Source organism: Syzygium oleosum, unplaced genomic scaffold (assembly GCF_021117445.2).
Source record: "Syzygium oleosum isolate NSW1041296 unplaced genomic scaffold, Sole_v2.1 Sole_v2.53, whole genome shotgun sequence".
Lineage (NCBI taxonomy): Eukaryota > Viridiplantae > Streptophyta > Magnoliopsida > Myrtales > Myrtaceae > Syzygium > Syzygium oleosum.
The window spans coordinates 1,509,709-1,533,416 of NW_026607537.1; the positions used below are offsets into that span (position 1 = coordinate 1,509,709).

The following is a 23,708-nucleotide window of genomic DNA, read 5'->3' on the forward strand; positions in this document are numbered from 1 at the left end:
CAATTATGACGGCATGAGCATGAATTTGTTTTCCTCTAATTAAACTGCTAGTATCAGTAAAGGCAGTCAGCATTGCAGAAAGAGTCATATGATCGGGCTCTAAAACCATCGATTTGGTCCATTTGCCGAAAAGATTCGAACGCTCTTTCGTGCAGTTGGGCCTTCACCCATCCCGAAAACCACAGTATTCCGGGAAGCAATGTCTCTCTTAGGCATATCGTCGAACAATTCAAGAGCAGAATCCAGACACTCGCATATATTGTACATACCCATGAGTGCATTCGCAACGAGACGCTTTCTAGATAACCCGTTTTAGCCACCAAAAGAATGGACTGGCAAACCTAGCTCCAATTCAGTCAGCCGTATACAAGCGGTCAGAATCGCAACGAAGCCATACTTCATTTGGCTGATTACCCGAACTCATCAATCTGAAGAAAGCCTCCACCGCTGCTTCGAGTCGTGGGTCCGCCTTACCGAGACCAGAGACAACGGCCGTATGAGGAAACAAATTGGGATGCGACAGCCCATCGAAGACGCTGTCGGCCATGGATGCAGGAAGAGTGAAGAGAGAGAGAGAGAGATCGGGGAAGTGGAGTGAAGACGATTTTGCCAAGTTTGACTTATTCATCTATCTCTTCTTCTCCTTCCTCCTCAACGAGAGAGATGTGCCGTTGGACTCGCTCTCTCAAACTCACTCCCATCTTTCTCTCCACGTGTATGCAGGCGCTCCATTTTCACAATCTCTCCAGATGCATGCAGGCGTTCCATTTTCGTAATCCATCCGGAGGACAGCACACGATGGGGAATCGGAGGTTCCGGCAGTTCCCGACGAGCGATGACCAGGAGGACGAGCCGCAGCACACGATGGGGAATCGGAGGTTCCGGCAGTTCCCGACGAGCGATGACGAGGAGGACGAGCCGCATCCTCGGAAGCGAGTCACTCGCCCCTCGAAGAATCCCGCGGAGAGCGAGGCCAAGTCCAGGAGCAAGCGCCGGAAGCCGGTGAAGCTCGTGGATGACGACAAGGATGAGGACGGATACGGAGGTGAACCTGAGGCTGATCAGGAGGGCGGGCGAGAGGAGAAGAGTGCAAAGAGTGCGAAGAGGAAGAGGGAGAAGGAAGAGGAAGAGGAGGAGGAGGAGGAGGAGGAGCACGCTGATGAGGATGTTAAGGTTGTGGGCCTTCCGTACAAGTCTTCTGGCAAGGGGAGCCGGCGGAGGAGGCATTACCTGGCATTCGAATACCATGGAGATTACTACAAGCTGGTGCGTACTTGCTTTTTTTTTTTTTTTTTTCGATTTACCCTTGGCGATTCTGCTTTGGATGGGATCGTTTCTTTGAATTTTTTAGTAACAACGGGTGATGTTATTCTGCCTAAATAGTAAACATAGGTAATAAATAAGAGAACACTAAAGCTGTTCTTATTTTTCGTTTCAGGTTAATTTTTGTAGACCTTACCTTTTTCTTTGTTTTTTGTAGAAATTTTATAAAGCTCTGATACCATGTTAAGTTTTTTAAAACTGTTCGGAAGTATCGTATGATATCGATGATAGTTTATAATTTTTGTAATGTGTGTAAATATACGTATGTATGATATAATTGGTAGAGGATAGATAATGAACCAAGAAGGATAGTTAAAGGATATAGATAGTGGGATAATGGAAAATAGTTTCGTTAGTTGGACGTAATAGTGGTACAAATATAATTGATGGAGGAGTATGGGCGGAGGAGCCGAGTATGTGTGATTTATAAGCTCATCTCCCCACACCTTCTTACATGAATGATACAAGCCTATTTATAGGCCATCTTAGCCGACTCTAGAGGTCATATTCTTGTCCTCCAAGTGTACTTCTTTCCTAAGCACGTGTAGACTAGTTTGTTCTAGGATTTTCCAAGTTCTTGACTTTGTCCACCGACTTGGACTTCTGCTACTTGCTTTTTCTTGCTACTCACATCCATCTAGAGAGTCTAGATTGGACTAAAAATTTTTTTTTGTCAAAAATGAATCACAATTTCCAACAGTTTTAGTGGAAAAGATTGCTTCACTACGATTTCTTGATGTCTCCTATATTGGCAAATTGCGTTCCTTTGGTCTATATGATCACTTAGGCTCTGTAATTCGCTGAAAGATATACGTTTTGCTTTCATTAATTTAGTAAAATATTGTTCTCATGTTTTTTGTTTCCACTTCAGAATAACTAGTAGCATTTGTTTACTTGTTTGTGGCTATCATTCAGGAGGATACTATACTTGTCGACCCCGCTGAAACAGATCATAAACCATATGTGGCTATTATCAAGGTAACTATTTGGTGCCTCCGTTTTTATTCAATGCCTCCTTATCTCACTGTGTGGGCTCAGAAATCGAGTTATGTGAAAAGTATTAGAGATCATGCTAATCCAATTTAAATTTTCACCACTTTCCTTCTGAATGGACATCATCATGAGTTAGCATTGGAAGTTCTAATGAGCGATACCTTGTTGAACAATAATATAGAATCTTGAACAATGCCAAACATATTTCTCTTCTACGTATTAGAAAACTTTGTTTCTACTCTTGGTTTCTATTATGTTTTGTCATATTCAGCTAGGCACTTTTGATTTTATAGGATATTGCACGAACCAAAAATGAAAACGTGATGGTTATTGTGCAATGGTTCTACCGACCTGAAGAGGCAGAGATAAAGGGAGGTGGTAGTTGGCAGTCTCATGACAATAGAGAACTCTTTTATAGTTTCCATCAAGACGAGGTTCCCGTGGAATCTGTGATGCACATGTGTAGGGTACACTTTGTTCCAATTCACAAGCAACTCCCTAATCGAAAACAAAGTCTTGATTTCATAGTGCAAAAGGTTTATGACACCTTTGAAAAGAAGTTATGGGAGTTGACTGACAAGGATTATGAAGACAACAAACAACATGAGATGGATAGTCTCGTTCAGAAAGCCTTTCAATGCCTGGGAGATCTCCCAGATATCGATACAGAGGATGCTCATGCCAATTAGGAAGATCAAGTGAATCGTGTGTTCAACATATCATGCAACATTGACATTTCATTACTTTGCCATGGACGGTTGACAAAGTGGCTTGTTTGAGGTTATTCCAAAAGCACGGTGAACAAATTGGAAGTGTTACAAGCTCATTCGCCCGATTGAAAATAGCATCAGAATGAATCCCCAATAAGGTAGTTCATCCTAAGCTCCTGTTAACAAATTCAAGTCAAGGTAGCAGGTAATGGTTTTTGCTAGATGCCCATAAATTCTGGATCTGCTCATCTAATCAAGAACAATGTACTTGAACACATCTTATATGGTGTTTTAGGATGCTGCCACGAACCTCTGTTCTAAGGTTTCGTACATAACATACAACTACGAGATTTGTTGATAAAGATCTGAACTTTTAGTTCCATCTTTATAAGGTGAATTTTGTGCTTCCAGTATCTATGGTTCCTATGGCATTTCATCCTTTGACCTTAGCTTGGTTAATAATAACATTTCTTAATTGCTGCAACCATATGGATTAAATGTTGGCCCATCAGAGAGGGGCACAATACTTAAGGGTTTGGACTTGGGTGCTCAAGGCATGCGAGTAGGAAGCCAGGTACTATATCACGTCTTTGTCAACTTTCACTGACTCAGAAAATTGCCTTTCTATTATTTCAAAATGCACATATTCTTTTATCTGCTATGGGAAACAATTCTTGAGCTGCTCTGTCTACTGTTCCTTATAAGTAACCAACTAAGGAGGTACTGCCTAAGCAAGTGGTTCCTATATTAACTGGCGGAAGAGCTGCTACATCGCTTTTGCCTAAGAATATTAGTGAAGTGCGATAGCAAGCATGAGAGTATATGAAATGATATGCAGATCTTATGGAGTAAATAGCAGTAGCTAGATTTACTTTTGCTTGCATCCAATTTGAATCCCAGCTGTTCTTCTTGAACTCAGAGGCTACTAATAGTTCCGCCCCGAGCTAGCCTATGGAAGCAAAGGGGTTGAGGAGATCCCGCCAAATGCAACAATAGAGCTAGAATTTCCGCAAAGAAGATCATTCATTGATTGCACCAGCTCGGTCATCAATAATACCCCCTTCGGAAGGAAATCCTGCCTTTGTTTGGTACCCACCGGATTTATTCATTGTTTACCAACTTCAGCCGTTGATTCCAATGCCCATTGCCTACACACCATCATAATTGCCCGTGGAAATGCCCCCGTCTAAGGTCTTTTGGCTCACATCAGAATCGAATTACTTCATATGGGAAAGTTTCGTTGTTTCAAGGTATCGAGGCCATCTTTAAATGGAAAGTCTCACATTCATCTGAGTACGACTCCAAAGACGAACCGAACTATGATTGAAAGAAAATGTCACTGCATAGTGCAATTTGGGTTGGGAATGGCTAGAAAGTTTCATGTCATGCCAACGCTACTATTGACTTGTTTTGTTCAAGGGCAACATTGCAAGAAGCAACTTTCCTCACTACACGGCACAAATCCATCAAACTACTGTGTTACTCGAACTTGAATCCCGACTTTTGATTCTTATCGAGGGGTCACTCTTAAGTCTAGTTAACCCTTTTAGTATCAAATCAAGTCAAATTCGAAAGTACCCGAGTGACTTGAACTCTATGATACTTAATTTGTTTGACTTGCTGGCCTGAGTAGCTAACTCATTTACGCACATATGCTAAAACACATGAAACGTCATGTTATTTGTCAATTTTGATCACTGCGTGAATTTGATGTCGACTTCAAAATTCCAATTTAAGCCCGACAATGATAATGCTTGTACTCTCTTTTATCCGTAATTATCAAGTGGGGTTGGATTTGAGCATATCAACTACCTCATCAAATTCAGTCAAAATGTTGTGCCTTAATTTTTCCGGACAAATCAATTCTGGAAATTGAAGCACAGCTCAACTTATCTTATCTTAATCGTACTCCGATACAATCAAACCTTCCAAGTGAGTGGATTTAATTCTCATTTTATGTCTACTTGTCCAAAGTCAAAGTAGATAATTGTTAAAAAGATTTTATGGATATTAAAAGATCTACTGGTCAAAACAAAACAAAAAATTGTGATCGAAAGACAATGAGGCAAACTCTGTAATAAGTTTAGTGGTTTTTCACAAAGAAAATAATTTTCTTAATCAATAAGTCTATTCCAGTGGTCACTGATCACTAGGTTTTTATGAAAACGTGTCTTTGGAAAAAAAGAATGCAAAATCTTTCAGAAATTTATATTATATATGATTGACTCCGATGCATGATGAACAAACATTTTGCTCTCATTCTAATAGGAGTTACATGGCTTATATCCTCTACTTCATGATCGTTTGTAGATCCGCAAGCTCCTATGCCGAATTAATCAAATCGTGCAAGTTAGATGAATTACAATGGTTGGTGTTATTTTTATGCCAAATGAATTATGATGTCTTTTCTTTTTTTTATCTACAAAGCCCGGGACCTTTCCATTTTAGTGTTGAGCAATATATATATTTCAAAAGATAAATCGAATTGATTTTATTATTTGCCAAAACCCCATATAATAAGAAAAATATATGGACGACAAAAGTGACAAGTTATAAAGTATGTGTCAATGAACATGTATTCTTGCGTCACTTCTTGGTCTGTTGCCTCTCATCTCCTACAAAATTGCTTGCGACCATGACCTGCTCGCGGGAAGTGGCCACTACAAAATGCCGAGATTTCCAAATCGGTGAAGCGGATCGAAGAACTCAAGCATCGAACAAGAGGCTGAGGCGCGAGCTGGTGGCATATGGAGCTTCAAAATTGCTTGTGACTAGTGGCTAGAACATTATGTAATTACTTAAGATTCAAGAAACTGGGTTTGTGCTCTTGAGGACCTGTACGGAGGAGTAAGAACAGGTTCATAGCATGTCGTTTTCGCAATGACAATCAATATTTTTTGAATTCAGAGATTAATGCGGCGTGCATTTAGAATAGGGATGTTTGGTTTCCGGTTCGGTCCGGTTCCAAGGTGGAAGCAGGAACTAGACTAGGAGAATTGATTCCTAAAATTAGGAACCGGGCACCAGTCTGGTTGGTCCTAGAACCGGGAACCAGACCGGACCACCGGTCTTGTCCAATGGAGCCGATCACACTTTTTTTCCCACTACTTGATGCCATCTTTTCGTGTTGAATTAAGTTATATATATGCAATGATCCTCAAATTGAAAAAAACGGATAAAAAAATGTGCTTCACTTACGATTTAGTTCACATTTTACTAGTTTTTTGAAGAAATAAAAAAATTAAAAAAGTATAGGTAGTCGATCCGGTTCGGCCGGCCTGTTCGGTTCGGTCCGATTCCCTTTGGAACCGGGAATCGGATTGTCCGAACACCGGTTCCACTTTTAAGAACCGTGAACCGGACTGACATTCTCGGGAAACAGACCAAACTGGCCGGTTTGGTCTGGTCCGGTCCGGTCCCAGTTTGGGCAGTCCGTTTTGCACACTCCTAATCTAGAGCATTATATTTTGAATTCTTATATAACAAATGGCAGTGTTAGTTCTTTGAGCAAGTAATGAGATAGGGGACTGTCCCTCACATGTCATAGAATTTGTAAGATGAAGTCGCAGTGGCTTGTGAACCGAACGTCAGTCAAGCAAGGATGTTGGGAAACTTGGATTGTCCATATTAATATCGCTGAGAGATAGGACTAGTGCGTATACCACTCATATATCCGTCAGGAATCGAAAGAAGCATAAAGTGTTTTAGGAGACAGATTCGGCTGATACATTTGTCATTGATCTTTTGTTGATCTAATGGGGTTTGCTGATTGGTAGGACCAGACTTGGTAGGCCGGCCGGTAGCAGTAGGTTTGAGTTTGAGCATGAAGTTGCCAAGGACGTCTTTCAGACGAGGTTCACGCCCTGCTGGCAGATCTTGTACGTGAAGACTTCTCTAGTACTAGTTCTTTGCCTGCTCCAAACTTGGATGAACCTGACTTCAAGAACTCTGCGACTGTATATTTAAGATTATGGTCGACGCCGATGATCCAAAACAAGCACGCGATAAGTACAGCAATAGAAGACACGGGGAAAAAGATCATCGCCCATGCAGTTCTCCTGGATGAGTTTGTTCAGGACAGCCTCTGCGTCTCCATCCTTTATCAAGCTCTGAGATTCTCGAAGAGTTCTGGAAGATGAACGCTGGTGAGCTTCGTCCTCTTGGATTTAGGCCGCAAGCCTTCTCTGCATGGTGTTCGTCAATGGTTTCATCCCCCATTCTTCTGGAGATCCTTCTCGATGTCGATCATGTCCCGAGGTAATTCAATACTCCGAAAGAGTTGCTTCAGATCGTCATCTACTTTTATGGGCACTTTCGGATCATTCGGGTCGGCAATATCCTCCTGAGAGTCGAAGTTCGATAGGAGCCATACTTGACCAGCAGTTTTCAAGGCCTGTATATATTTGTATATTTGTCTAAGAAATCAAGACGCATAACAAAGAACTCCATGTGTCGTTCCCCAGGCCACAAAAATACGAAAATCTTATACTTTAACCCTCATTCTCTACTAAACCCTTAACCAGTGACCATCCCAATCACAATTTATATAGAAACTAAAATTAAAAGATAATAGAGACCCAGCACATCGATTCAGATTATGATGAAAGTCTCTTCATGAAACCAATATTGCTGATAATGGTAGACATCAACTATTACCACAACGATAGGAAGTTTAGATAAAGCATGAAACATCTATTTCACCCTTTTGGTGATTGTGTTCTGATGTAGCATACGTGTGTTATTGGGTCCAATAGTCAACTAGAACAACTATCCAATCAGTTTCAGGTGGCAAAAATGACATGGCAGGAACTCCAAGCTTCATTCAGCAGTCATTTAATTTGTTACCCTGTAAATATGAAACGTAATAGGAAATGCCAAAAATGAATCGTAAACCCCAGCAACAATCAAGTAGCAACTATAACGACTACACGGTAATCTCAAGAACATATTTCAAGCCCCTTAAGAAAGCCATCATGCGCTAGCCTAGCTAGCTAACTTCAGCATGCGGCTGATATCTTAGTCGTTTAATTAAAATGAAGAAAAACAAAATCGAGTCATAATGAGGGAAGGAGAACGCAATCAGCAAGTCGATGTGCCTATAAGTCCTCGATCACAGTTGGGAATGCATCCTTAAGGTCAATGACAGCAACTTCCACCATGTGGCTTCTTATCAACTTCAGTAACTGATTCTTGTCCTTCACATCGTGCTTTGACTGGAGCAATTCCAAAACCAAAACCAAACTATCACCTCAAGAAAAGACGGTAGATATTTATACAACAGAGGAGCTTCCCAGGAAAGTGGAGTGTACCTTATAAGAAAACCACTGGCCATCGTAGTGTACTTTTGGGTTACTGGCCAAACTATCAAAGATAGCTTTTTTGGAAAGCATATCGACATAACATGCTTCATTTAACTGCTCTGGTGTAAGCGCCAGCCTTATCTGGAGACTTTCAATTCAATAAATGAAGGCCATTCAGATAATATCTTTTAGTTCTCTGATCTAAGCATGGAGTGATAATGTTTTGCCAAACTTGACATGGTGATTATGGAGGGAGATGGGATACAGCAAGGAAAGAAATGAAGGGGGCACACATAAAAAATTAACAAAAAACAGAATAGCAAATAGAGAATTAGAAGAGAGAGATTGATGCTGTTGATAGGTGCAAGGATTTCTGGTGCAACAAATGCAATCTCATTTGGAATGTCAAGACTCAAACATCTGTAAGTACGCGCAGCAGGTGGAAAAGCTGCTTGTCAATTATTCCATTATTAAACCGTGACAACTTTGGAAGACTTCCTCCATTCAATGAGATGGCACTCGAGAAAGGTGCTCAGTTTACCCGTGGCTGTTGTTTGACTCCGGAATTACTAAAGATTTTGCGCAAGTCCTCTATCATAAGGAAAAAATTCACTGCTCCAGAAAAATCATGAACCTTGCTGGAAAGCAACATTCATTAATCGATTAGTATGTAATATCACAACTTTTGAGGAAGATTCAACCCATTCTCCAATTCAACACTTGATGAACATTTGACTCCGACTATTGACGAATCCCATCATGCATACAGGAAGGAAAGCGAAGTATGACAAGTGACGGCAACATAAGTTCGAGCCTTGGCGGCGAGGGTGGTCGACGGAGGATTCGAGGTGTGGAGGGTGGCGGGGGGAAAGAGGGCGGAGATCCACACATGCAAATCCCATAGCAAGAAAAGTTGTTCCTTAACCCTTTCCTAACCTAGAACTAGAAAAGTGGCTATCTTGAGTAATTAGGAGTAGACTTGATTTTCTTTTTTGTAATGCAGAAATGATCTTATAATAGTTAAAACATAAGGCCTTTTTATTAGAGGAATTATAATTGTTATATCATTAATTTTCACATTTTTAATCATCTTAATAAATAACACTACCACCACTATATCAACAATTTACACAAAAGAGATTTCAATCATTAGTATTGAATAAACATAGTTAATATAACTATGTTGTTTTAATATACTGACGGCTAGTACAAAATATTATAAAAGTAATTTAAATAAAATATGTTTCTAAAATATTATAATAAAAACATATGATATGCTATAATAGAATTATGATTCTAAAGATGTCAAACTGTATATCGGAACTTATAACCAAAGGGAAATGAGTTATATGATGCATGGGAAATAAATTGTAGTATTTCTTTTTATTATTATATCTATTATGGTAATGATTAAAATCGATAAAGGGGTATTTTGCACATTTGTTCTTATACTTTGTTTATTCCACAGGTAGTAGCTGTAAACTAAATAAATACAATTGTGAGAGACTTTTTCATTCTGCAAATCAAGCTACATAAAATTACTCCATTACCATCAATCCTTTATTATATTGCCGATCTAATAATTATTTCATTCATGTTTTATGTCATGTTAGCATTTCCCTACCTTGTAAGATCTTTGTTGATATTACGATTAAAAAACACTAAATTAAAGAGAGAAATTTCTTATTTAACCTAATTTTACGCATATGGCGACAATATGTTAATAGATCATGTCTTTTAAAATAAGACTACCTGTTTTATGCTTGATAAAAGGTACAAATATATATCAAATTAACACAAATAACAAGAATAAATCAGAAGCAAGACACATACTCGAATTGTCTTCCACATCTAATTACCAAGTTTCGAGGTTCAAATTCACTATATTTTGTGCCAGGCAATTTTCAGCTTCACTCGATTAGTAACTCAGATGTTTTTTTTTTTGTGTTATTGTTTCACCTAAACGGTGAAAAATCTTTCACTGAAAAAATTGATTTGGATTTTTTTGTGAAAAAAAGCTCTTTGTCCATCTTGGACAGGAAAGTGTATAGATTGAAATTAAAGGAAAGTAAAGTGCCAATGCTGGAATTTAACGTGCAGGAACAGTAAATTTGTGGGGTGCCACCTTCTTATCTTAGATGATGTGGCAAAATCACATCATCGATTTTAAAAGACAATCCATTACATCCAATGCATTGTTTAGATATTCTTGTAGATCCTTGTTACACGGTCGCTCGAGTGCTTCCACTATCGTGGGGACAAACTATTATGTAGTAGCGTCACTTGTTGGAGGCGAGCCACCTAGTACGATGTCATCTTTAGAGTCCTTCTAGCCGATTTTCCAATCGAAATTAATGTTGTCTTCTATCCATTGAGAGCCATCATCATCGGTATTCTCTTTCATGATCAGGGATACAAGTAAATTCGCAATTCCGTTGGCTGTCACATTGCCCATGAAGCTTTACTCGATTGGCCTTCTTATGCTGACGAAATATTTAATATCTGACACTGTTTGTGCGGAGATCGCTAAGCACGGGTGAGATGCTGAAGCCAAAATGTCCCCTTTTGAACCTGTGCAATACAATGGTTGCCACTCAACATGAGGACCCAAAAAGAGGGACATTGTCTTCGATGGTGCCGTTTTGATGTCTTGGTGAGGCACATCAATTTTGTTGTTGAAGTCGGAAGAATCCTTAAGTGGATGATTTTCTCCAATTCTGATTGCCTCGCTTAGAATCAGTGTAGTGCCTCTGCCGCTTTCTTCTTTCTTAAATCGGATTTTGCACAGAACAATATGCAATTTACATACCTAAGGCGTTAAGAAATTTATGATGTTTTATCAAATCAAGCTGTGTAGATAGAACCTATATTGATTATATGAATGCATTGTAGTTAACATGGCTTTGAAAGAATTTAAAATGAGAAAAAAAAAGATAACTAGTTTGGCTTTGAAGAATTATTCACATGATGAATACCTAGAATATAAAGGTGGCACTATTCAGATCGCTAAGGGCACGATGGTGGACGCAATATTATGAGAAAAACTCTACCATGAAAAACGCTAGAATACATTTATCATAATGGTGTATTTGTTTAGCAGAAAATAAGTGATTCGAAAAATAATCACTTGTATTGCTTTCAAATATATATGAATGGAGGAAATTTTTTTTATTGCCCACGAAAATAGTTAGGCATATGATGAAAATATTTTCTGTTGACTAATTTTTTTAAAATGATATAAGCAATATTTTTCAGAAAATGTTTTGCAAATCAATCATTTTCCACGAAACGAATGCACCCTTAGCATATTGCGGTTTCCATAACTTTCACATTTAATTTGAAAAGAAATAAATTAGCTTTCCAGATTTATTAACATGATGAAGCCTATAATACACTATGTAAAATAACGAGTTTGTTATAATGAGAAAAGTACCACCACATTTCACAGGTTTATTAGAGGCACTCACACAGTACATATACTATCATCTCCAACGGTAAAAAATTAATTACAAAGCCTAAGCTAGACGCACATTGCAATAAATTAACAAAGCTAGAACAATAGAGTTCGACTCACTTCTTGACCAAGCATGGAGCATTCGTGCGTAATCCAAGATCCTTTCTCGGCGTTTTGTCTGTCAGAAGAGGAGCCGTCTTTCACTTTAAAATTGAAGTTTTTCTTGTGACCAGCAACATTGCCATGGCGATCTTTGATGTGCGGTGGTTTTTGCCCCCTTCATGTGTCTCGAACCCGCCATTCTTTCCACGCTAGACTTCTTCATCTTGAGCTTGGTGAAGACATACAAGCTTTTTTCCACGTTCTTGTCGATGTATTCCCGTGGTTCCTTTTCATACACATCGAACTCGTGGATGAATTCAGAAAACACTAAATCCCTTTATACCCTCCGCACAAGGCAATAGGAGAAGAGTTGTTCGTCAGACGGACAAAATCAATATCCGATGGGAAGTGTATCCGCCATTCTTCCTCTCTCTCTCTCTCTTTTCTCTCTCAAGAACTATTCGAGACTCTTTAATTCATGACAATGATCTTACATTGCTCTCTAAATGACTTTCCTTTTTTAAGCTGGGGCAATTGTACATTTATAATATATATGTGTGAAGAGATAGTTATGAGCTTTACGAGTGCACTATCCAAATCCTTTACAGCTAGATCGGATCAAATCTAAATGATCCTCAGATACGTGAAAGCAATCTTTATGTTTAAGTTATTAAAGTTCGTGTTTAATTTAGTAGTTAAGTCAAGCTATTTTCATGTTGGGATCCATTTGTTTTGGCTAACTAACTAAATAAAATTAACTAAATCGATGATGAGGAGAACCAATTGCAGTAGGAGATAATGCATGTCATTATATCCCCAAAGTTGTGCGCGGATGGATCATCCCCATCGTTGAACAAGGGGTCCATCTGCCTCGAGCACCGCTCAACCGTTCGTCCTTCTCCAAAAAATCAACTCACTACGTTTCAATTTTGCTAAATCGTTTCAATTTTGCTAACAAATTTACCGACTTAGATTATATTTAGAATAATGGTTTAGGGAACTTTGCATTTGCATGATAATAATTGATATTTAGAATAATGGTTTCACTCATACTTGTGCTTAGTTTATATTTAGAATAATGGTTTCATAGTGCAAAATAAATATAAGGCCGTGCTATTTCAACACCATTTTCCCTAAAACATTAGTACATAGAGTATTATCTTTACCTTGATTACATGTAATAATTAGCTATTGACAAGAAAATTGTGGCAATTGAAATCACATTATAAGAAAACACATTCAAACCATTTGCAAATACATTTCTTTGACAATTCTAAATGTATCCGAATTTCCATATTCAAAGTAGTTTCCTTACTTATCCTAATGTTCTTATTTGGGGTAATACCGTCCATTCAGAGTGGCAGGGAGTGTCTCAAGCTATATTTGGGTGAAAAAAGCGCGAGCTGTTCTTTATTCTCTTCACTCATGAAATCTCTAAAATAGGTTGACCGAAGTGTACAGTGTATCTATAAATATGAAAGATCGAGGAATAATAAACAATGTTGCATAAACCTTCATTAAAGTTCCACATACATGAAAACAAAGAATGTCCACGTGGGCATCCTTTATTAAGGATGTGCAGGATATTGGTGTGTCAATTACATTATGCTACTGGCATATAGAAAAACCAAGATTTAAGTGCAAAAAACCAACGATAACCTGTGATCGGTTCTAATCTTATCTCTTCAATAATTTCAGATAGAGTTTTGGCGAGGTATCCATTTATTTATCACGATCAAAAGTCACTTCTATTTAAGTGCATCAACATCGCCTGTCTAAGCCCTAAAAAATCACATTCCTGCGCAGATTAATTAGTAGTACTACGAAGTATGGAGAGTTCTTGAGAGAAGAGAGATGGAGAGAAAGAAAATAAAACTGTCGCGACCGACTTCCGACCTTTTTTTTTTTTGGCATCATCAAAAAAAGGGTCTTGCCTGGTACGCGCTAAGTTTAGGTTTGAGACTTAACTCGGGCTCTCCCAAGCCCATACCATATCGCGACTTAGGGTTTAAGTTTTTAACCTGCATGTAATTTTTATCTTGAAGTCGCCACTAATCAATTTGGGATAGGTCAATTAGAAACCTAAGTAAGGTGTTGGGAGAATCACCCTACTCCTACGAACTAGAGATTAAATGAGTTCGGGGACTTGGTTATACTAGTTGGATAACTAATGCCCTTTCGGTACCTTTTTACCTTGTTCATTTCTGAAAATATTTGTCAGGCAATTTGGATTGATTTTAGGACTTTTCTCCTAACATGTAAGGTGATCAAACGAGTACACAATTATAACTAATTAGCAATCAAGACAGATATGCAGCCTAAGGTTCTAACCCTAACTAAGGCAGACAACATTCAAAACATAACAATTTATGCAATTATATTCTAATTAAAACATTCAGATATATCACATAATTTAAAAAAAATATCATACAATACTATGTCTAAATTATATCCTAATTTTAAAAGAAAATAAAAAAATTTCGACTTTTTTTTAAAAATATTTTTAAATAAAATAATAATATTATATTAAAAATCGGGTCTGGTCGGCAGATCCGGGTCGGTCGAATCCGACTCGGGTCAATGGATCCAACCCAAGGCGTTGACTCGGGTCGGATCGATTGATCCGAGTCGGTCGGAACCGACCCGGGTTAACGGATCTGACCCAGGGCGTTGACTCGGGTCGGATCGGCTGATCCGGGTCGGGTTGATCCCTCGTGCACAGGCACACGGGGACGCCGGCGGAGCCAAAAATCAGCCTCTCGCCGGCCGACCCAGACCGGCGCCGGCCTTCTCCCTCCGATCTTCCGAGGTTGCTGAGTCCTGTCATTCCCGCTCTTAAATCATTCTCTGCTTGCTTCAGTCCCTATTGCCGCTGCCGCCTCCTCCTCCGCTCGATCACCGCCGCCGCCTCCTCCTTCACTAGGTCGCCGCCGTCTCCTCAGCGTAAGTTTCTCCCTCTCATCTCCTGAGGAGGTTGCTGCATTTTGTCATTCCCGCTCTTTTCATGATCTCTCCTTCTCTACTTGCTCCCGTCCTTATCGTCGTCGCCACCTCCTTCTCCGCCCGATCGCCGCCGCCGCTTCCTCCACTACTAGGTGGCCGTCGTCTCCTCAGCGTAAGTTTCTCCTTCTCATATCCGGGAGGAGGTTGCTGCGTCTTTTCACTTTTCATGATTTCTCCTTCTCTGCTTGCTCCAGTCCCTATCGCCGCTGTCGCCTCCTCCTTCGCCCGATTGCCGCCACCACCTCCTCCTCTGCTAGGTTGCCGCCGTCTCTTCAACATAAGTTTCTCCCTTTCATCTCCAAGGAGGTTGTTGCGTCCTATCTCTTTTCATGATTTCTTCTTCTCTGCTTGCTCCAGTCCCTGTCGCTGCCACCGCCTCCTTCTTTGTTCGATTGCCGAAAAATGAGTGAAAGCACATTTGGTAATTTTTAGGGTTTTATCAACATAGTGCCCCGAATAAAGAAAGAGATTGAGATCTCAGCTGGTACATCAGCTCTTTCTCTCATCAGATTGAAGGTAGCTGCATTTATTAATGAGGGCATTAGAGTATTCAATTGTGAATGTTATTTGGTAATTTTCCTTAATCGTGTAGGGATACGAGACAAGACTGAAGTTGGTCATCCCAAGTGCTGAGACGGTGGACAACAAAATAGAGCAAGTAGGGCCTGAGGATTATGGAGCAGCCTTTTGACCCGGACAGTGAGAGCAGCTTTGGCAGCAGCTACAACACCTTTAGCCGCCTCTCCTTCAATGCGTGGCAGCTCGACCACCACCACGGCCATGGCTCCGCCTCCGCCACCGAGGCCCACCGATCTTCCTCCGCTGCCGTGGCCCACCAGCCCTCCTCCGCCATGATTCGCTGCAGCCCGAGGCTTGGATTCCGCGACTACCGGCTCCTCCACTGCATATGATCCGGCACCGTCAGCACCATCCACATCTGTAGCCGTGACGGGGCCTCCGACGACGGAGAGCCATTTTATGCGATGAAAATGGTTGACAAGCAAGCGGCGGAGAAGAAGAAGAAGAGTAGGAGGGTGGAGATGGAGCGAAGGATCCTCAAGATCGTGGGCCACCCGTTTCTGCTCATGCTCTACGCCGAGTTCAAGGTTTCCCACTTCTTGTGCATTGTCATGGAGTTTTGCTCCGGCGGCAACCTCCACTCCCTCCTCCACAAGCAGCCCAACAAGCGCTTCTCTCTCGCCCCACGAGGTACCCCACATCCCCTCTCCAGTCACTGTGTTTGTCTTTTTCTTTCTTTTTTATTTCGAGAATGTTTTCTCTCTAGTTAACTTCCTCAGTTTTCTCAACGGGTAACCATGGAGTTCTTTCTTCATTCCACGAATCCTTTACATTTTTTCACGTTATGTTGTTACTAGACCTGTCAAATGGATGGGTCAGGTCGGGTCGGGTCGGGTCGGGTTTGGATCGGGTCATAAATGGTCCGACTCAAATTGACTCATTAACCGGTTTATGATCCATTTATGTGCAATGCAATTTTCTTGACCCATACCCGATCCGGCCCATATCCAACCCATACCCGATTCCCGATTATACCCATATTGCTAAAACACTTTCATTTTTAATTAAATATAGGAAAATTCATACCCAAACTGATATGAGAGCGCAAGATTGAGTGAGTGCAAGATTGAGTGAGGGCGAGAAAGATGAGTTGAGTTTTAATCAGTTGTAAACTCATTTATAACCCATTTACGACCCATTTAACACCAATATTAGACTTATACCCATTTATGACCCATTTACTAAATATAACTAACCAATTTATGACTCATTTACTAAATATAACTAACCTATTTATGACCCATTTACTAATATATGGGTTAAGAAATGAGTTTATGATCCATTTTGACAGGTCTAGTTGTTTCGCTTCTCTGCATGGTGTGATTCTCCATGTTTTGTTCTCATATGCTTTTTTCCCTTTGAGAGGTTACCATATTTTCGCGAGGTACCCTATATTCTCTCTCCAGTCACTGTGTTTGTCCTTTTCTTTCTTTTTTATTGCAAGAATGTTTTCTCTCTGGTTAACTTCCTCAGTTTTCTCAACGGCTGACCATGGAGTTCTTTCAAGAATGTTTTTATTTTAAGAATATTTTTTCTCTCTGGTTAACTTCCTCAGTTTTTTCAACCGGTGACCATGATGTTCTTTATCCGACCAAAAAAAAAAAATCATGGAGTTCTTTCTTCATTCCACGAACCCTTTACATTTTTTCACGTTATGTTGTTTCGCTTCTCTGCATGGTGTGATTCTTCATGTTTTGTTCTCATCTGTTTTTTTTCCCTTTGAGAGGTTACCATATTTTCTACTTCTGCTGCAATTAGCGACCTTCCATGGATTCTTTTCTTTTAATCGGGTTTTATTTATAATTTTAAAAACGGCAAAAAAAAGCAAAAGAAGCCTCGCTTTAAGTGTTTCATTTTTGTGGTTTGAAGCTCAGACATTCATGGATCTTTTTTTTTTAGTCAGCAGATATTCCTGGATTATGTACTTGACAATAGCCAGATTATGGTAAGAAGATATTCCCGGATTATTTCCTTTTTGGAAAAAATAATATAATTCATTTTACTGTAAATAAATTAATAAGAGATTAAGTAGTGAGAAAATAAAAAGATTAATTTCTTTTTGGGAGGGTGGGGTTTTGGTTTTTCCAGGTTTTATGTGGCGGAAGTGCTGGTGGCGCTAGAGTACCTCCACATGCTCGGGGTCATCCACAGGGACCTAAAGCTCGAGAATGTGTTAGTGAGATCGGACGGTCATATGATGCTCTCTGACTTTGACCTCCCCTTATGCTCCACCATTGTATCCCCATCGACGACTTCGGACCCCCCCTCAACCTTGCCCACACCCTCCCGATACGACCCGCGTCCGCAGATGATCCCTCCTTCCCCTTTGCCGTTCTCTTGTCTTTCCTGCCTCAACCAACCCTTCCGATTGTGCAAGAACCAGAACCTCGCCCCGAGCAATCGGGTGTTTGTGACCGAGCCGGTCAGCGCCCGGTCGCATTCCTTCGTCGGGACCCATGAGTACATGGCGCAAAAGATGGCCTCCGGCGGGTCCCATAGCAATGCCATTGACTAGTAGGCTCTTGGGATCTTCATCTATGAGATGGTCTACGGCCGCACGCCCTTCGCCGGCGTGTTGAATGAGGTCACGCTCCGCAACATCGTCCATAAGCCCCTCGCCTTCCCCAGCCCCAACGCGCCCGCCACAGCCCATGAGCTCCAAACCCGCAACCTCATCGCCAGGCTACTCTACAAGGACTCGGCCTGTAGGCTCGGGTTTCGATGCCGGTCCGCCGACGTCAAGAAGCATCCCTTCTTCGAGGACCTGAATTTTGCCCTCGTCCGGTCGTTGAAGCCGCCCCGGCTTGAGGTTAAGGCGGCGGTGAATGACGGCGGCAGTAACTTTCAAACATCCTTCGATTTCTGAGCAGGAATGAAGAGCAGTTGAATTTCGGCCACGTGTCTAGCTAGACCTGGCAGTTTGGTAGCGTACATTTGTTTTCCTCATTGTTAATATTATCTTAGCCTTAGAAAGTAGGTTGTCCATGTCTTATAGGGGTTATCATGTGTACGAAATACGTGCCTAACTAACTTTAGACCAAGCGAACATGAGAGAAAGTCCTATGCATGAGAAAATATTGGGTACCACTCTGATTTCACCGTGGCAAAATAAGAGTGGCAAAATAAGAGTGCCCCTCCGTGCGACACATGTCGGAGGGTCCCACCCGGTCAAACACCTCTAATTTTGAAAATATAGCGCCTCTTGATTAACCCTCAACACTCTTGCGCCCCAACCCCTCTCTCTCTCCTTCCGACTCAAAACGTGCGCTCCCTTCGACTCCTTTGATGCCTCCGCCTCCGATGCCGACGCCGACGCCAACGCTCCTCTACGCGCTCGTGCTCCCAACCTCTCTCTCCTCCCAGACGCGCTGCCTCCGACGCCGACTCCTTCTGTACTTTGAGAACTTGCACTCCCTCTGACTCCTTCGACACCCCCTCCGATGCCGACATCGACGCCAAAGCCGACGCCTCCGCCCAACCCTTGCCGACGCCTCCACGTCCGCCATGCCTTAGCCCTAGCCTCCGCCTCGACGCTTTGTGTGCCACAAGCCCTGAAGAAGCGATGGCAGAAGGCGAAGCCGTAGCCAAAGACCACCAACAGCCTCAGCCGGCGGCGGCAGCCAAGTCTTTGTCGTCGTCGTCAATGGTGGCCAAGGAGAAGAGGTCGCAGCAGTAGTACGTGGTCGATGAGAAGTACGCCCGGTGGAAGTCCCTCGTCCCCGTCTTCTACGACTGGCTAGCCAACCACAACCTCCTCTGGCCTTCTCTCTATTGCCGGTACTTGAAAAGTCTCCTATTTCTCTGTTCGCTGTTTTGGTTTGCGCCGATGTAAATCTATGGTTATTTTTGCTAGGTTGTGCTTGGGTAAAGTGGCGTGGGTGTTGAATTTTTTGGATGTTTAAAGGATTGCGAGTGCGGCGTTCATAGGTCTAAATGCATGACCTTCTCTCTTATGCCGGTTTGAGACCACATTTTCGTTTCGTGCAATTTTGGTGCATGTGGATTTGTAGGGTTTAAATATTCCCTTTATCCTATGAGGTTTGGTTCGGAGGAGTACAAAAATGCTAGTTTCCCTTTATCCTATGAGTTGGAGGGAGCACACGTTCTGAGTCGGGAGGAGAGAGAGAGGGGTTGGGGCACGAGAGTGCCGAGGGTTGATCAAGAGGCATTATATTTTCAAAATTAGAAGTGTCTGACCGGGTGGGATCCTCTGACATGTGTCGCACGGAGGGCACTCTTATTTTGCCACGGTGGAATCATAGTAGTATCTAGTATTTTCTCAAGATAGTATTAATAATAAGGAAAACAAATGTACGGTACCAAACTGCCAGGTCTAGCTGGACACGTGGCCGAAATTCAACCTCTCTTCCTTCCTGCTCAGAAATCGAAGGCTGTTTGAAAGTCACCGCCTCTTCAGCCTCAAGCCGAGGCAGCGTCAATGACCGGACGAGGGCGAAATTCAGGCCCTCATAGAAGGGATGCTTCTTGAGGTCGGCGGACCCGCGCCTCGACCCGAGCCTACGGGCCGGGTCCTTGCAGAGCAGCCCGGCGATGAGGTCGCGGGTGTAGAGCTCATGGGTCGTGACGGGCGCGTCGGGGTCGGGGAAGGCGAGGGGCTTCTGGATGATGTTGCGGAGCGTGACCTCATTCGACGTGTCAGCGAAAGGTGTGCGGCCGTAGACCATCTCGTAGATGAAGATCCCAAGAGCCCAAAGTTGACGGCGTTGCCGTGGGACCCGCCGGAGGCCATCTCTGGTGCCATGTACTCATGGGTCCCGACGAAGGACTACGACCGGGCATCGACCGGCTCGGCCACGAACACCAGATTGCTCGGGGCGAGGTTCTGGTTCTTGCACGACCAAAAGGGCTGGTTGAGGCTGGGGAGATAGGAGAACGGTGAAGGGGAAGGAGGGATCGTCTGCGGACGCGGGTCGTACCGGGAGGGCGTAGGCAAGGCGAAGGAGGGGTCCAGATTCGTCGATGGGGATATAACGGCGGAGCATAGGGAGAGGTCAAAGTCAGAGAGCATCATATGACCGTCCGATCTGACTAACACGTTCTCGAGCTTTAGGTCCCTGTGGATGACCCCAAGCATGTGGAGGTACTCTAGCACCACCAGAACTTCCGCCGCATAAAACCTGAAAAAACCAAAACCCCACCCCCCCCCCAAATAATCTTTTTTTTTATTTTCTCACTACTTAATCTCTTATTAATTTTATTTACAGTAAAATGAATTACATTATTTTTTCCGAAAAGATAATCCGGGAATATCTTCTGACCATAATCTTGCTATTGTCAGGTATATAATCCGGGAATATCTTCTAACTAAAAAAAAAAATTCGTGAATGTCTGAGCTTCAAATAGACCTATCAAAATGGGTCATAAAACTCATTTCTTAACCCATATATTAGTAAATGGGTCATAAATTGATTAGTTATATTTATTAAATGGGTCATAAATGGGTAAAAATCTAATATTAGTATTAAATGGGTCATAAATGGGTCGTAAATGGGTCATAAACGAGTTTACAACTGATTTAAACTCAACTCACCTCTCTCACCCTTACTCAACCTTGCGCTCACTCACTTCGCACTCTCATCTCAGTTTGGGTATGAATTTTCCTAGATTTAATTAAATATGGAAGTATTTTAGCAATATGGGTCTGATTGGGTATGGGTTAAGTATGGGTCGAGTTAGGTATGGGTTAAGAAAATTGCATTACGCATAAATTGGTCATAAATGGGTTAATGGGTCAATTTGGGTCGAACCATTTATGACCCGATCCAAACCCGACCCGTCCCACCCATTTAACAGGTTTAGCTTCAAACCACAAAAAAGAAACACTGAAAGCGAGGCTCATTTTCCTTCTTCTTTTTTTTTTTTCTGTTTTTGAAATTATAATTAAAACCCGATTAAAAGAAAAGGATCCATGGAAGATCACTAATTGCAACAGAAGCAGAAAATATGGTAACCTCTCAAAGGGAAAAAAGCAGATGAGAACAAAACATGGAGAATCATACCATGCAGAGAAGCGAAACAACATAACATGAAAAAATGTAAAGGGTTCGTGGAATGAAGAAAGAACTCCATGGTTTTTTTTTTTTGGTTGGATAAAGAACTCCATGGTCACCCATTGAGAAAATTGAGAAAGTTAACCAAAGAGAAAAAACATTCTTGAAATAAAAAACACTCTTGAAAGAACTCTATGGTCACCCGTTGAGAAAACTGAAGAAGTTAACTAGAGAGAAAACATTCTTGCAATAGAAAAGAAAGAAAAGGACAAACACAGTGACTGGAGAGGGAATGTGGGGTACCTCGCGAAAATATGGTAACCTCTCAAAGGGAAAAAAGCATATGAGAACAAAACATATAGAATCACACCATGTAGAGAAGCGAAACAACTAGACCTATCAAAATGGGTCATAAACTCATTTCTTAACCCATATATTAGTAAATAGGTCATAAATGAGTTAGTTATATTTAGTAAATGGGTTATAAATGGGTATAAGTCTAATATTGGTGTTAAATGGGTCGTAAATTGGTCATAAATGAGTTTACAATTTATTTAAACTCAACTCATCTCTCTCGCCCTTACTCAATCTTGCGCTCACTCACTCCGCGCTCACATCTCAGTTTGGGTATGAATTTTCCTAAATTTAATTAAAAATGAAAGTGTTTTAGCAATATGGGTATGATCGGGTATGGGTTAAGAAAATTGCATTGCACATAAAATGGATCATAAACGGGTTAATGGGTCAATTTGAGTTAGACCATTTATGACCCGACTCGACCCGACCCACCCATTTGACAGATCTAGAAACAACATGACGTGAAAAAATGTAAAGGGTTCGTGGAATGAAGAAAGAACTCCATGGTCACCCGTTGAGAAAACTGCAGAAGTTAACCAGAGAGAAAACATTCTTGAAATAAAAAAGAAAGAAAAGGACAAACACGGTGGATCGGAGAGGGAATGTGGGGTACCTCGTGGCGGCGAGAGAGAAGCACTTGTTGGGCTGCTTGTGGAGGAGGGAGTGGAGGTCGCCGCCAGAGCATAGCTCCATGACAATGCACGAGAAGTGGGAGACCTCGAACTCAGCGTAGAGCGTGGGCAGGAACGGGTGGTGCACCATCTTGAGGATCCTCCACTCTATCTCCACCCTCCGGCTCTCCTTCTTCTTCTCCGCCACCTGCTTGTCAACCATTTTCATCGCGTAAAATGGCTCTCCGTCATTGGAGGTCCCATTGCGGTTATAGAGGTAGATGGTGCTGATGGCACCGGATCATATGCAGCTGTGGAGCCGGTAGTCGCGAAATCCAAGCCTCGGGCTGCGGTGGATTAAGGCGGAGGAGGGCCGGTGGGCCACGACGGGGGAGGAGGACCGATGAGCCTCGGTGTTGTAGGCGGAGCCGTGGCCATGGTAGTGGTCGAGCTGCCACGCGTCGAAGGAGAGGCGGCTAAAGGTGTTGTATCTCTTTGCCAAAAGTCTGCTCTTACCGTCTAGGTCAAAAGGCTGCTCCATAATCCTCAGGCCCTACTCGCTCTATTTTGTTGTCCATCATCTCAGCACTTGGGATGACCAACTTCAGTATTGTTTCGTATCCCTACACGAATTAAGGAAAATTACCAAATAACATTCACAATTGAATACTCTAAAGCCCTCATTAATAAATGCAGCTACCTTCAATCTGATGAGACAATGAGCTGATGCACCAACTGAGATCTCAATCTCTTTCTTTATTCGGGACACTATGTTGATAAAACCTTGAAAATTACCAAACGTGTTTTCACTCATTTTTCGGCGATTGGACGGCAAAGGAGGCGGCGGCAGCGACAGGGACTAGAGCAAGCAGAGAAGGAAAAATCATGAAGAGAGACAAGATGCAGCAACCTCCTCAGAGATGAGACGGAGAAACTTACGGTGAGGAGATGGCAGCGATCGGGCGGAGAAGGAGGAGGCGGCGGCGACGACGGAGGACTCGGAGCAAGTAGAGAAGGGAGATCATGAAAAAGAGCAGAATGACAGGACGCAACAACTTCCTCGGGAGATGAGAGGGAGAAACTTACACTGAGGAGATGGCGGCGACCTAGTGGAGGAGGAGGTGGTGGCGGCGATCGGGCAGAGGAGGAGGCGGCGACGACGATAGAGACTAGAGTAAGCAGAGAAAGAGAAATCATAAAAAGAGACAGGACACAGAAACCTCCTCAGAGATGAGAGGGAGAAACTTATGCTGAGGAGACGGCGG

At 42.1% G+C, this 23,708-nt stretch overlaps 1 protein-coding gene and 2 pseudogenes across 1 annotated transcript; 2 read left to right on the forward strand and 1 right to left on the reverse strand.

The window, feature by feature from the left end:
* The first annotated feature begins 347 nt into the window (after positions 1-347).
* Positions 348-4,430, forward strand: LOC130136858 (FK506-binding protein 3-like). Its single transcript, XM_056307404.1, has 5 exons — positions 348-812; positions 879-1,266; positions 2,239-2,301; positions 3,511-3,600; positions 3,946-4,430. The coding sequence occupies exons 1-5, from the start codon at positions 664-666 to the stop codon at positions 3,994-3,996; spliced, it is 741 nt and encodes a 246-aa protein (XP_056163379.1). The 5' UTR covers positions 348-663; the 3' UTR covers positions 3,997-4,430.
* Positions 4,431-15,559: 11,129 nt separating this feature from the next.
* Positions 15,560-18,330, forward strand: LOC130136883 (protein kinase PINOID-like; annotated as a pseudogene).
* Positions 18,331-18,642: 312 nt separating this feature from the next.
* On the reverse strand, positions 18,643-22,984 carry LOC115668269 (protein kinase PINOID-like; annotated as a pseudogene).
* Between the last annotated feature and the right edge of the window lie 724 nt (positions 22,985-23,708).